Source organism: Gekko japonicus, unplaced genomic scaffold (assembly GCF_001447785.1).
Source record: "Gekko japonicus isolate JY-2015 unplaced genomic scaffold, Gekko_japonicus_V1.1 scaffold1158, whole genome shotgun sequence".
Taxonomy (NCBI): Eukaryota; Metazoa; Chordata; class Lepidosauria; order Squamata; family Gekkonidae; genus Gekko; species Gekko japonicus.
Genome location: NW_015164706.1, coordinates 227,393 through 243,059, shown reverse-complemented (window position 1 = coordinate 243,059; position 15,667 = coordinate 227,393). Strand labels below are relative to the sequence as shown.

The 15,667-nt window shown below is 43.7% G+C and overlaps 1 protein-coding gene across 1 annotated transcript in view; it reads right to left on the bottom strand.

Annotated features, from left to right (window-relative positions):
- LRP6 (LDL receptor related protein 6) overlaps positions 1–15,667 on the bottom strand; it is a 134,851-nt gene that overhangs the window by 60,565 nt on the left and 58,619 nt on the right. Inside the window, exons 3-6 of the mRNA XM_015409520.1 lie at positions 14,012–14,208; positions 11,870–12,001; positions 3,606–4,002; positions 1,274–1,445 (exon numbers count right to left, since the gene is read on the bottom strand). Of these exons, the coding sequence (XP_015265006.1) occupies positions 1,274–1,445; positions 3,606–4,002; positions 11,870–12,001; positions 14,012–14,208 (898 nt within the window). The remainder of the gene's footprint in view (positions 1–1,273; positions 1,446–3,605; positions 4,003–11,869; positions 12,002–14,011; positions 14,209–15,667) is intronic.

The window sequence follows — 15,667 nt, the reverse complement described above, 5'->3', positions numbered from 1 at the left end:
AGCCCCCATAGCCTCTCCCCTTTTCCTGCTTCCTTCTCTCCTTCCCACCCCCCAGATAGAAATGTGAAGGCCCGGAAAAAACCTGGAAAAATTTGGAAAAATTGAAAAAAGAAAAGAAAATTGATTATGGAACGTTTTATTTTAACATGATGAATAAAATATTTTAAGACAAGGTGTTCAAATATTTTCCAAATCATTTCTAAAAAATATGTATGGTATCAGATTGATCTAATTTCTGTGCACTGAGGACAAGCAAGTCCTAGGTTACAAACTGAACTCTCCAATGCAAGAACAAGATGCATTTCTTCCTTAGGAGGTGCTATTGTCACAAGAAAAGAAAAAGGTTTCAGTTTTGTTTTTGCATGTGGGTGGGTATTCTGTTTGTAATAATCGTTTAGATACACTATATTTTTAATATGCTAGTTGTGATAATTTCATGCCAAGTAAAAATGTCCATAGTCATATTTTATGTTCCTAAAGTAACAGAATGACTTTCAATCTGGAAAAGGAAAAAAAAGTGCTAATGTAGAATTTTTTTCATTTTTTCCGAAAATTTCTGTTTCCCCCCGAAAAAAAATGGTTTTTTTCCCGAGCTTCAAAATTTCTGGAAATTTTACATCTCTACCCCCAGATAACCTACTTTTATCTGCACCCCATCTTCAGCTTTCTCTCTGTCCTTCCCCCTTTAGCCTCTCCCTGGGCAAAGTATGGCCAAAGTTGTATAGAGAAGGCCACTGGGACAAGCCCAGTTTTGTGGGCAGTGAGTCTCCACAGGACCTACTCCAGAGTAATCCCCTGTCTGTCCATAGCTTCATTTTGTGGCTTTATTAATCATATCCTTTATGGTGTGGTTCGGAATTAAGATATAATGATGATGTGGAGTTTACAATAATTTCAGTATCTAGCCTTAAAATCTGTGGGGAAGCATAGATATTTGAAGCATAAAGTTCAGAACCAGAAATCCAAGACAGAACTGCAATGGGGCAGAAACCAAGCATTTTCATAGCAATTCCCTTCCAAACACAGCTTTGACCGTTACTCAGATCAGCAATGATGAATGATTCAGATAACTGTCCAAAAACTTGGGGGAAGGTCAGAGAATCCCAGAATTAGAATCCACCAGCTGTGCAATCTAATCCTAGAAGTTACTTCTAGTTGCTGCTTTTCACAGTTACCAACACAGCTGGGGCCACAAATTCAGTATCCACCATTCTCAAAAATAACAGCCCAAGCCTATATTTTCAAGTAAAATAAAATGCAGCTGACTACAGACCTCAATTTTGTCCGTTTTGGCATCACCCCAGTATATCTTGTTTTCTGCATAATCCAGCGCCAATCCATTAGGCCAACCAAGTGAAGTATTCACCAGCACAACTCTGTCTGATCCATCCAAAGCAGCTCTCTCAATCTTTGGAATCTCTCCCCAGTCGGTCCAGTACATGTAGCTGCAAGAGAAACAAGAGTTAGGGAGAATCTGAATACCTATATTTCTACAGTTCTGATAATACCTCCCCCCACCACCACCACCAATGGAATTGTTCCAATGAAATGCAATAATCACAAAAAATGAGCCACTGGTAAGTTTCAGGGGTGTGTTTTTGGTAAAGTCCAAACGGTATGGATTTGTGTTGTAGTCTCTGCTTTCTTTAATCAAAGTGACTTCTTGCAGTGAAATATCTGTGGAGTGCTGTTTAACTGAATGCCCATGGCAATTTGTCGTGGAATTCTCATACATTTGCTATGGAATTCTATACAGTGACAGTGGACACTATCTTGCCATTGCTAGCAATATGCTGGAAGAGACTGCAGGGTGCTTTACATGCATGCACACACATATATAGGAAAGCACACTTTGCTTGGGGGGGGGGAACCCCCTAACGTGCAGTTACAGTTTTAAATGGACTGATGCGTAATTGCTTACTAGCTGGGACCTAAATATTTTGTTCAGCACATTTTGAAAGAAGGGAAATTTCCTTTCCGGTGTATGGGAGAGCAAGTTAGTAAATACTCAAAGGAATTCAGTAAGCTTTTATGGGCCCTAGCGTCATCTAACACTACGGGATCCCTATGCTCCCTCCATCCCCTTCCCCCATTCTGCAAACCAATGAACAATTTTCAGTTTGCACCTGAACTTGCCTTCCATGAAGATAGATACCTTTCATGGAGATAGATCAAAATGGGTAGATGGGTAGCTGTGTTCGGCTGTAGAAGTAAAGACCAAGTCTCTGAAGAAGTGAACAGTGACTCACAAAAGCTCATACCCTGCCACAAATTTTGTTAGTCCTGGAGGTGCTACTGGACTCTTGCTCTTTTATACCGGCAAAATATGGTTTGCAGTCTCCCAGCAAATTAATATTCCGAACTGCAAAGAAACCACAGTTTGGAATCCTGGTCTGCAGAGAAAGCACAAACCACAGCTTGCTAATTCGAATATAATGGCACTTGTGGTTTGCTGCAAAAAGTGGAAATTGCTCACTGGCTTGTCCTAAAGGAGGAGAGGAAAGAAAGCAGAAGCCCAAGCCCTGGTCCACTCATTCACACAACAACAACTCAGTTTTCCATTACATCTGGAAAGAGCCACCTGATCAGTGCAAAGTCACTAAAGGAGTTTAATGGCTGAGCAAGAATTTGCACCAGAGGTTTCTTCAGTTAATGCCCCATATTTTGCACATTGCAACAGATGTCTCACTGGGAATGGGATATTCTCCACAAGCAGGACATGCACGACAGCAGCAGAGAACGCTGGCAGTAGAAACCTCAGCAACCTCATCTGTTGAATCATTTCTCCAAACACCTAGCAGAACTGCATCAGGGGTGGGCAGGTCTAGGGTTAAATGAGAACTGGTATGGAGTAATGGCTAGGAAAATGAGCCATTAAGTTCCCAGTTCAGCAGCCATCATGTCCCTCATTCAGAGCCTGCAAGCAAGCTATTCGCATGACCTCTCCCCATGTCTACAATATAGAGATAACAATATTAACTGATGTTCTACAGATTACTGAGAAGACATAAGTAAAGGGCTTTGAATCCTTACAACGTAACACATAAATTAATACACAGAGATCAATCAATTTTGGGGACAGATTTGGCCCTCAGATCTCCAGATGCCTTTGGCCCTCGGGCCTCCTGATGTCAACCCCTAACTCTAGAACTGGAGTGGAAGTTTCTAAATGAGGACGAACCAGAAACCTGCTAAATGGATAGGATATTAGGAGGGCTTTTTTTAAAAAGAAGCTCCACAAATAACAGACATACAACAAGTACCGTGCACAGATGATTATAACATATCATAAATAATTGTATATTTTTGAAAAATATTTTACAATAATTTCTACATATGTAATAAATCATCTTAATCAAAAATATCAAAAATCATCTCCAAGAATCTCAAAAGCTATTGTACAACCTTTAATAATAGTCCTCCTCTATTAAAAGTTTCAAAAGGGAGGACTCCTTAAAATATTTTTCAAAAATATACAATTATTTATGATATGTTATAATCATCTGTGTACGGTACCTTGTTGTATGTTGGTTTTCCTACTTACCGTGGGTCCTTGTTTGGTTTTGTGAATTGCTGTATTACCACAAATAACAGAAGCATCTTACCCAGTCATGGGATCCAGAGCTATAGCTCTAGGTTCTTCCAAGTCTTCTGAGATCAGAATCTTCCTCATGGTCCCATTAAGCCTTGTCACCTCAATACGGTCTGTCCCAGTATCAGTCCAGTAAAGGTTACGGGCAATCCAATCCACAGCGATGCCATCTGGATGTGCAATTTGTGCTTGCACAACAAACTGGCTAGATGACCCATCTATGAAAGAGCGTAGGATGGCCCTCACCTCATCGTCTGTCCAGTAGATGTACCCTTCTACAGGATCGTAGTCAATAGCAATGGCATGTCGAATGTCTTCCAGTTGCAAGACGATGTCAGTAAAATCCGGAGTGTCCAAAGAAATCCGCCTCAAGTCAGTCCTCCTGGCTAATAGCAGCAACTCTGTGGCTCCTGGATAAATTGGGAGGGAAAATGAACTGAGCATAAGATGCTTACATGTCTGTTTACTAAATCTATATCCTGCTCTTTGTCCAAGATATTCAGGACACCATAAACAATGCTACTCGTGAAAGGCATGGTTGGCCAGCAGAAGTCCAAGCTGGATGTCCCAATGTCTCTTCCAGGAAGGTCCACAGCTGCCATACTAACCAAAGTTAGTTCAAAGGGCTATGTGCCACAAAGGAAAGCTATGTCTCCATCTGGACACTGGGATCTAGCAACTCCGCAGACTCTAAATTTGCTCCCTGAGGAGAAGCACAGCTCCCTCTGCAACAGTGTCACTCCAGAACCAAAGCCGCCTTTACAACACAATTGCAACATCTCAGTTTTGCCTAGATTGAGCTTCCATTTCATCTGGATTGCTCCCACTTCCAGCCAACAATCCAAGACATCCATTGTCTCACCAGATTCACCTTTATGACGAGAAGTAGAGTTTGCATCACCCATATATTGACAGCACTCCAGATCCCCAGACCACCTCTCCCAGCGGTTTCATGCAACCCTTTAATCTGGGCCAGGGCTTAGGCTGCCCTAGTTCCCCTGCAGAACTTGGCGTGAGCAGGAACAGGGAGAAAGGACCTCATTCGGGCTGCGCTGAGCCCTCGAGACATCTTCACTGCCTCTCCCGCAAAGTAGCCTGCCACTTGCCTCAATTGAGGCCACCCAGCCACAGGTGGCAATAAAACCAGAGGGGGCCCGAGGAGAGCGGGGTTGCACTGTGGCAGGTGGGTTAGCCAGCAGGGTCTGGCAGTCTGATGGGGGATCAGGTGGCAGGCTGCTGGACCAATAGCAGTTTGGGAAGGGTGGGAGCAAGCTGGGCTGGTGCTGCCACTGGGAAGCTCTCCAAGACTTCTGGTCTCACTGGGAGGGAGCAAGGGTGGGGTCTTGCAGAGGTGTATTTAGAGAGGGCCCACATGCAGGCTGAGCAGCTCAGTAAGCCTGCTCTGGATGAGGAAAGAGCACAGGTTACAGAGAAGAGGAGGAACTAGGAGGAGCAATCCCCTCTCTGATCTGAGACCTCACGGGCCTACTGTTTGGAAGGCGGACAGAAAAGGAGGGGGCTGACAGTTGGGCAAGGGAGAGGCCTACACACGATTGGGGTTCTCCCACTGTCACCCAGCGCTATCTTCTGGAATTGATCAGCCAGCTAGGACTGAACCAGTGGAGTCCAGTGGCCCTGACAGCTATCTCCTGATGGATATTATGGCCCCATGTTATCAAAAGCTGCTGAAAGGTCCGTGAGAATCAAAGGAGTTTTTCTATCCACACCACTTTTAGTGAACGTTCTCAAGGCAATGGAGACAGCCTCAGTCCCCAAACTGTGCCTGAAGCCAAACTGGAAATACTTCAGTTTTGTCCAAAAAGACAGAAGTTGTACTTCTACCACTTGGTCAAGTCCTCTGCTGAAAAGGGGATTATTTTCAGCCAGATGATAATTGTTCAGCCCTTAAGGGTCCAGGGAAAGCTTCCAAGGAGGAATCTCATGGCTAAATCCTTCAAAGGCAGCCAAAGCCATCTCTCCTCAGAGAAGCATTAACCACGCTCAGAGCCCAGCTGGAAACTATAAATCCTGAAGGGCAAAGGAAGCACCTAGAATACAAATGTTAACACCACAGTTCTCCGAGCAATTTGTCCACATCCTCAAGTCACAGTAACTGAAATTCATCCAAGCTGCCACAACAGGTCTACACTCTGATAATAATAAGAACGTAAGAGAAGCCAATGTTGGATCAGGCCATTGTCCCACCTAGTCCAACACTCTGGGTGCGTTCAGACGCGCCATTTCAGCTGGCATAAACTGTACCGGTTCGAACAGGTGCAGTTTATGCCGGCTGAAACGCGATCACACTTACCTCCCTCACAGCAGAGCCCATCGCTGTATGCCCGTTCACATGCTGCGGGCGTCGGCGTTTTAAAAAAAAACACCTCAATTTGAGCATGCGCATAGGCAGCTATCCATAGAATGGCGATCTTTGCGCATGCTCAAAACACCCCGTATTACATTTAAAGTTTAAAGGTAAGGACTTACCTTTAAAGTTTAAAGCCCAAACTGGCCTCCCTAAAGTCCCGGACTCCTCCGGAAAGTTAAACTAAGGGTCTTTTCTTTTTTAAAAAAACAAACACCGGGCGAAGCTTCGCCCAAGCGCATATCGGCACCCCCAAAAAAATGGCGGGCAAAAATCGGAAGCCTCCGGCTTCTGAACGGAAGTGGCTAGACACCGGTGGAGAGCGATCAGACGGGGGTAAACCGATTACAACCGTTGTACTCAGGATACCACCACTTGGGGACATAGTGGCAGAGTACAATGGTTTAAAGGGCTTTGCAACGCTTAGGGACAGAAGGCAGATGTTCTACGTGTGAATGCCGGTAAGTACACCATTTGCAACCGGCACCTATACCGTTGCAAATGCCGCGTCTGAACGCACCCTCTGTGTCACACAGTGGCCAAAACCCAGGTGGGGCCCACCATGCCAGACTCCTGAACTGCCTGTCTCTGAAAAGAGATTTGTGTTTGGATACATGGCTACTTGCCATTTTGGAACAAATGTGGAGACTGAAATCCGGTGACCATTGAGTAATCTGTATAGAAGTAATTAGTATAGAATTCAAGTAAATCTATTCTGTCTTTACTTCAGACTCTTAATACATATTTCTTTCTGGAAATTTCAAGTGGAGCTGGAGACAATTAGGCACCACAGCTGTAAGACAAAGAATTGGCTTCTCCAAAGTGCAGTTTTTTAAAAAAATGCTAGAAGATCTCTCTGCTAAAAACTGAGAGGACAAAAAAGTTAGTTGTCATGGAAACTGCTCTGCTGGGGTCAGCCGGGCTCGCCTGTGGCTGCACGGATCATCTGTCAATGCCAAGACAGTATAAACAGTAGAAATCCACACAGTATTCCCTCACTCCCAAAGCTTCTCTAAACGCTCCAGCCCAGCACACCAAGGAATGAAGGCAAGATGCCTGTTAGGTAAATAACCATTGTTCTTTGAACTAATCGAGAAGAAATTATGCCTGCCGTACTTCTTCCAAAATCTAATACTGAATCTAATGTTATACCAATGAGATGCTCCTTCATGCTGGTTTATATGAAATGCTTTGGCATAATACAACAGCAAGTCTGGTTATATATATGCAACTTTTTGTTTTTAAAAAAAAGGTAATGGAAAACTCAGTGTAACTGACACGCATAACACACACCCTGGCTCTCTTCCAAGTCAGACTTCAATGCCAAATCTCTCCATGTCTGCTTTTTTCTTTTGGGTGTATGCGTGTGCACGCGCGCGTGCGCGTGGTTGTTTTAAATAAGCAAACTGCTAAACAAAAATGCAAGACTTGGACAATTTCATTATGCAATGTAAGGGAGGAAACCGACACAGAAAGCAAAACAGTTTTATTCCTCAAAGCTGAAAGGAAAACGAGATTCAAAGTAACTACACCAGTCGTCCTGGTATGAGAATATAAAAACTGACCTGGTGCTTCAAGAAGACCAGAAGGACATCCTGTTTCCAGGATGCTTCTGAAAAGCCCCCCAGCAGAGGATGAAAGCTACAGGCCAGCTGCGCTGTTCACTGCCCCCCACTTAGCAAATGGCATTCAGAGGGACTCTATTCTGTTTGACTGTCATGGATGCCTACCACAGTCTTATCCTCCGTGGATTTGCAGAAGTCATTTTAAAGTCATCAAAGTCACCAACCATCACCGGATTCTGTTAATTTGTGCAATTTATGAAGAGCCATTTTCTTTGGTCTGTCCTGAATCTGCCCCCTACCCATTTTCCTGGGGGATCCCAAACTCCACTACAGAACTAGATGCAGAGTTCTAGATGCAGAACTAGATGCAGAGTTCTAGCTCAGTTTTTTAGCCTCCGGCTCACACATTTTTGTCTGAGCTCAGGAAGGATGGCTCCAGAGCAAACTGATTTATGCAGCAGCCAAATTGCTCGCTCACAACTTCAATGCCCGTAGCTCACAAAGTAGAATTTTTGCTCACAAGACTCCACAGCTTAGAGGGAGCATTGAGCATTACTGCTGGTCCAGGGAAACTGCACTGCCACAGAAGGCAGAGATGACAGAAGGGTCAATTCTAAAATTTCTAGGACACTGCCTCATAAAAATAAAAATAAGTTAAATGAATAGTTAGTAAATAGCCAAATGGAGTCTCTTTTTACAGAAGTACACTGGTGGGTATCAGGCACTGTAACAAGCCAGAGTGGGAGGCCTTCGCTGCTTTCCTTATGACCTTTGAAAAGCTGGCCATTATTGGAAGAGATGCGTGGAAAACTAGTTCTGAGACAGTGCATATGTAAATCCTTTGGAATACTTCTTACCTATGAACTATCCAGAAGCCTTCTGACTAAAACTTACTAGACTTAATAGAAAAGGCCGGATGCCAGAAGGAATTTATCCAAAAGGGCAACCCCACATGGTAATCCAACCCATCCTCTTGCATCACCTCCCCCCAAAAAACTACTGAAGATTCCTTTTGAGAAATTCTGCCAATTATGACACGTACAGAAATAAAATGCTGAAAGATTGTGGGCCATCCCTCTTCTTTCTGGACACCTAACCATGACCGAGAGGTACAGCCACCTATCATTTTTCACAATGTCTTCCTTTCCAGGTTAGAAACAACACCCTGGCAAGATTACTACAGAGTCTCAGAGAGCCTCAACAAAGTTTTAGTTTCATCATATTTGAACATCAGGACTAAACAGTCACAAGGACTCTATTGTATGGTTTAACATACAGACACAGGGAATTCTGTCTCACAAGGTGTATTTGATGACTGCTAGCCTATGTGGGTTCAAAAAGCATTAGAAAACATAATGGAGATCGGGTCTATAAATGGCCATGGGGGAGATAAATGGGCAATCTCTTTGTAACAGATGCTAGGAATAAACATCAGGGGAAGACCATCTTGTCTTACCTGGTAACCAGAAACACCTGGGCTTATCTCTACTGGAGACAGAATGCTGGACTAGCAAGCCCCTTGAAGATCCAGCAAAATAAATCTTACATTTCTAAAGGGCAATGTCTACACTGTTCTGTTGCTGGGATGTGCAGTAGATATCCACTTGAATGGTTGAATTCTTCCATTACCATTCTGTTATGGCACAATTATTCACTGTACACTTCCTAATAACAACATTTTTCAGACTCCATCAATGCATCCTGCATATTAAAGGATATGCCGATTTTTTTATTTTAATGCCACCTTTCCACCTATATGGGTATTACCAGGGGTCATTTCATGCCAGAGTGCCCCGGAGCGGCACTCCAGATGTGGCCGGCATGACTAAACACCAAGGCGCACAGAACGCTGTTACCTTCCCACTGAAGTGGTACCTATTTATCTACTTGCAAGTTCTTGCTTTCGAGCTGCTAGGTTGGCAGGAGCTGGAACTAGAGATGGGAGCTCACTCCGTCTTGTGGCACCCGGGTCTCGAATAATTGTGTTATGGCACAATTATTCATTGTACACTTCCTAATAACAACATTTTTCAGATTCCTTCAATGCTTCCTGCATATTAAAGGATATGCCGATTTTTTATTTTAATGCCACCTTTCCACCTATATGGGTATTACCAGGGGTCATTTCATGCCAGAGTGCCCCGGAGCGGCACTCCAGCAGTAAGGAGCCCAGGCCCTGCCCCCCCCAGGGGGGATTTAAATGCCTGACTTCCCAGCCCGATCTTCTTCAGCGGGAAACCTGGAGAAGATTGGGCAGGGAAGCCAGGGCATGTCTCCAGGCACCTGGAAAAGATCGGGCTGGGAAGCCGGGCATTTAAATCCCCCCCCCCCCAAGGTCGCTTCGCAGTGGCGGCATGATCTTTCCACTGTATTCTATGGCCCCATAGAATACAATGGAAAGATCATGCAGCCACTGCGGCGTGACTCTAGAGAGAAGGGGTTTAAACTTTAAACCCCTTCTTTCTTCGCTGCCCCCCCCCCGGGCCGGCTGGAGAAGCAAAGGGGGGGGCATCTTCAAGAGCCTCCCCTTCCCCAGTAGATGCTCCCCTCCCCCTTTTTGCTTCCCCTTCTGACACACTTCCGGTGATGTCAAGGGGCATGGCATATGCTAATGAGTTGTATGCTAATGAGCTCCTGCACCTCTTTTTCTACAAAATGACTCCTGGGTATTACAAATAAATTCTTACCATTACAAGTGCCCTGTTACAGCAGTTACGGTTCTCAGTAGATACATTTACTAAAATAACTATATCTGTTTTTGTTCTCTGAACAGTCATTTAAATTTAATGTTTTAATGTTTCTTGCAATCATGGCTTTATTAGCTGCTCATGGTGACAATCTGGAACATGCAGAAGAAAGCTAAAAAATCTAGTTGTCTAATAGACGTGCTAGAAGCTGTTATTTCAAATCACTTTCCGAGGGAGTGTTTTTGTCTTTTCTCTTACAGTTGAAACAAGCTTTTCAAAATGCATCCTCTTGCCTAGAATAATAATTGAGACAGACAATGTAAACATCATTAGCTTATGCATCACCACAGCTGGAGATGGGGAAACCTATTTTTGTGCAAGGGCTGGTAATTTACTGCACCAAATTTTGCAAGCTCAATCGACAGCTCGAATGACACAAGACGACAAGTATTTTAAGAAAGCATTCCATGGATCCGTGTAACTAAGTTAATACAATGATGGGAAAACTGAAATGGGAAAAAGGGAATTTAATATTGAGAAGTAATTGATGCATGTAGCAAAGGACATTAAAAATGTGTGTATTCCAAAAACAATTACTGACATAAATTTTTAAAAGTCTTTTTTTTCCTGGTGTTTACACTCAATCTAATAACTAAGAACAAGAAGGGTCCTTTTAGTCCACCATCCTGTTTCACACAGTGGCCAACCAGTTACCCCTGGAAAGCCGGGGAGCAGGGCTTGGAGGCCAAAGCCTCCTCCTGCAGTTGCCCCAAACACTGGTATTTGGAAAGTTACTCCCTCTGAACATGGAGGTGTCATTTAGCTGTGGCTAACAGCCATTGCTGGACCTGTACTTCATGAATGTGACTAATTCCTTGTTAAAGTCACCTGAACTAGTGGCCATGACTATATCCTGCATCACTGATACTCATATCAACCACTGGTTTGCAACCTGTCCACATATTGTGACCAGAACAGTGAAGTGTTCAATGCACTGTTTGCTGGGGGTCAAACGTCTTGCGTAAACTTGATGGCACATGCACAGTCTCATACTGCTTCCCCCTCTAGGCTAAGTCTGTCCCACTTGCCTGGGCTCTTCCGGAATAAAGGTTTTGTGCTCTGCCCCCCTTTCTTGTCACACCCACCCTTCATGGCAGTCTAGCTACTGTGTGGCTATGGATCTTATCAGAAACTCTTCTTCGGTGTTATACTGAAGCTTAAAATTTTTAGTGGACTTTCAGGAAATACTTAAGTCAAGGGCTTGGCCAGGAAGAAAGATGTGTTGTGTGCTACAAATGCAGTGTGTCTCAAACTTTTTGATACACCCCTCCCAGCCCTATACAAGTGTGATGCTCCCTCCCAACCCACCGGCAGTCATCTCTTCGCCAGGGGAGCATACAAAACCCTTACACGCAGGTTCATATACATACAGCCTTTGGCACAGCAGTACTATGATGTTCTTGGCACAGCCTAGTAAACAATTCTCTCCCTCCCTGCAATTCTGCACACGCATCTCCCCCTTCCAAAGCATCTGGCACCCTTCCCCACAGTCCAGGAGTCCCTGCCGTAGTTTGCACTAGAGTGGAACGTCTTGCAAGTTTGCCTTCCTTCAACAGGGTCAAATTTATTCCATAATATGGTTTGAAAGCCCAAAGCCTACCATTTTTGCAGGTCTTCCCATTCTCAAGGAGCTTCACTCCCGTGGGACACGCACACTGATAAGACGGCTTGAGGGGAGACATCAGGCACAAGTGGGAGCAGCCCCCGTTACTGGTTCCACACGGGTTTGTAGCTGTCAAACACAAATACTCCACAAGTCAATTCTCCCCATAGCACTAAGAGGCATTACTTTACAAATTAAGAGGCTAAGTATCAAAAGCTGTAAAGATACGGACAGCAGAAGCAGTTACAAAAAATAAAAAAGTTGAGTGCGTTTATCTAGAGAATTTATATGCTGTCTCTCCAGAGTCCGGCCTAAGGTAGCTAGAGAATTTAGAAGATGGAAGAGAATTTTATGAAGAAAAGATGAGGTCCCATACAGCTTCCCTATATCCATTTTCAAAGTCAAAGCCAGCTTTGATTCATCTTTGATGGTCATGGAAAAATAAGAGAAATGTCTGTTCAAATCACAAAATGTACAGATTTCCACAAAATACTGTTTTTGCCAATTCACGCCTCAGATCAGTGTGTCAAAAGAATAAATCTAAGGTAAACGCAGTCTGTAACTTTTGGACCACATTACTGGTTTCAAGAGCTAGCACTCCCTGGTGATTAGCTCAGCCGCCTGGATGTTATGGAATGTTTATGAACATTCCAATGATCAGATTTTAAAAAATCAGATATCACACAGTGCTTTCCACAAACAAGAAAGAGCCAAAGCACATATGTCAGGTGAGGAAAAATAGCAGGATGACTTAATCTGGTGATCTGTTCTAAACAGCTGAACTGTGAAGCACCATGTTAAGTCAAACAACATAACTTAAAATCCCCAAACTACCAATTGTGTCAGATGTTGGCACACTGGCCTTTTAAAAAAGAGAATGACAAAATGTATACTGTGCTGATATAGTCCCAGGAGAAAAGGAAAAACCAAGCAGTGGATCAACTCAGACTTCATGCTAAACTTCATGCTTCATGCACTAACTATTGTGAGCCTCTCTGGACACAGCAGGATATATGTTTTTAATAAGAAATTCAACATAAAAATAATTATTTAGAAACCAAATCATGGGTAGAGTTTCCCCAAAGTAGGCCAACCACCATTTAGAACTCTGTTTTTGGTCTTCTATCAGCTCATTCTGCATTCCTATTTCGCCCAGAGCCTCTGAAAGTCAGAGCAGCTGCCAAAACTCTGCTCTGGAAACCCAGACTCCCCACCAGTCCAGAACGTATTTAGCTAAATCCCTTAATTCAGTGGCACCTTAAAAACTAACAATATTCATTTCACTATGAGCTTTCACATCTCACTCCGTGCACAAGGCAGATATCTGAAGAAGCGAGCTGTGACTCGTAAGAGCTCATACTGAAACAACTGTTCTATTAGTCTTTTTAAGGTACCACCGGACTTGCTACAACACAGTAGCTCAGCTACCTCTTATTGATCAGCTAACGCCAGGGCTCACAAACCCCCTCTAAAACCATGACTTCTGAATCTGCTGTGCCATATTTTAGACATAACGGCACCCCATGATTTGCCACAATGTGGACAATCTTGGGGGATCCTTGGGCTTGTGCCCGCCCTCCTCCACTCACCTCACGTGTGGTGATCTGAAATGGCCGCCACTTCTGTGACACATTACAAATTGCTGTTAGAGCAGAACCATAACCTCTGGTTATGCTTTCCTTACAAACCAGGATTAAACCATGATCTGGAATCCTGTTGCAAGGAAGAGTGGAAAGGAAACCAGAGTTTGTGGTTTGAAGGCAATAGTTGTTAAGTTGACTGACTGGTACGAGGGAGGGAACAGGCCAGCCTGAAGATCCACCTTCTTCAAATAGAAGCAAACCATTCTTTACCAAAGACGCATCACAGTTAAGCTCCCACAACCATGGTTCGACTAGTGGTCTGTATCCTGCAATTCTGTTCAGCCAAGTATGATGCTTCCTCCAGACTAAGGAGCCTTTCTCCAATTTAGCTGGCTCTTCCTCTAGCAGAAGAGACACAAGTTGGAGGAAGGCTTCAGACTTTGCTGAGAGGAGTACGAGGATACAGGCCAGCATCTTCCTTTTCATAAGGGAAATGGGAGACTTCCACAGATCAGTTCCACTTCGTAGTGAACAAAGAAAAAGGCAGAAGACTCACCGTTTGGTTGCCTCTGTTGGCTGAACACGTGGATATCCATGGGAGAAAAGATGTTGGAATGTATTTCACGCAAGTTCTCCCCAGTATACTTGTTGCAGGCCAAGATAGAGCGAGTGGTCCAATCAGTCCAGTAAAGTGTAGTCCCAAATAATGTCAGAGCAAAAGGATGTGGAAGGGCTCCTTTAACAACAGCTTGCCTGAAAAGGGAACACACGTGAATAGTGTGACTTCCGCTTATACGCCACCTCCCTACATATAAAGGAAGATATTCTTATTGGATACTGTCTTCACCCTCAGGGCTAAGCAGGTAATGTCACCTCAGAGCTAATTTTAAAAATGGAGGGATCATTTTCTCCTCAGCAAGCGAAGAGAAGAAAAATAAGAGTCGTTTTTTTTATACCCCACTTTTCTCTTCTGTAAGGAGTCTCAAAGCAGCTTACAATTGCCTTTCCCGTCCTCTCCCCACAACAGGCACCTTGCAAGGTAGGTGGGACTGAGGGAGTTCTGAGAGAACAGTGACAGGCCCAAGGTCACCCAGCAGGCTTCATGTGGAAGAGTGAGGAAGTAAACCCAGGTGGGTCCAGATTAGAGTCTGCCACTCTTAACCACTACACCACACTGGTGAGTCTGGCCACATTCTTTTAAAGGTTAATAAATTCCATCTAGGATTTTAGCATCTGAGGACTTGTATCTCTGGCCTACAATTTATGCATCTGAGGAAACATTTCAAGGTTAAGTACTTATAAACACGCATTATTAAATTGCAGATGGATGTGCCACTGAACGCAGTTGAAGTCCTCATCTCTGATCTCTCCAGGACCGACTCCTGACCACATTGGTGCTATCCTCTCTGCATCTTTAGGAGAGAGTCGTAACTGTAAAACTTTTCAGAGTCATAGAAAATCGTTCTACGAACACCATTTTGTGCCTGAATGCTGTTCATAATTATTTCAGAGCAAATATAGCAACAAGGGACGCGCAAGGCACCTCCGTGTCTGACAGTTGCTGAAGTAACATTTTTCTCCTGCTCATGTTACAGCATTGGCCTCTAAAAACCCGTCTCATTAGCAAAAATGCTTCCTGGGGGACTGTGCGAGTGCGTTTCCCTTCAGCCAGTAACGTGTTAACTTATTAATTAGGACTGTTGCTGCAGGGTAAAAATGAAAAGAAAATTAATTCAAGATCCTTCCTGAGCTGGCGATGCAGCTCTACATTTCAGTCACAGGAGAGCACGGTAGAATTCAGTCTCATTGAATTATTCTCACAAGATGCGACTGTTCGCTCTGATAAGAAAGGAAAAAACTTTAAACAAAGAGTAAGCAGCCTCTCTCACTCTCAATACCGGGGATATTTTTTCTTTGCAATTTGCTGGAGAAATGCTGCTTTTTCCAATCCGTATCCCCAGCCCCAGCCCCCCAATTTAGAAGATAATGATAGCATCATTTCGGATTTTCACTTTTTACAAGGCAGTCACTGGAAAATACAGAATTATTAGGCAAGAATTAGTTACTTAAAATTCATTGTTCAGATTTGCTTATAAATGCATGTTATTCCAATGATGGGTTGTGTGGTTGCCAGACAGATGGAGTATAGGGACATGCATATATTTTTTCCCGATTTCACTTCCTTAAGCTTTGCTTGTTTTAATTATTTGTG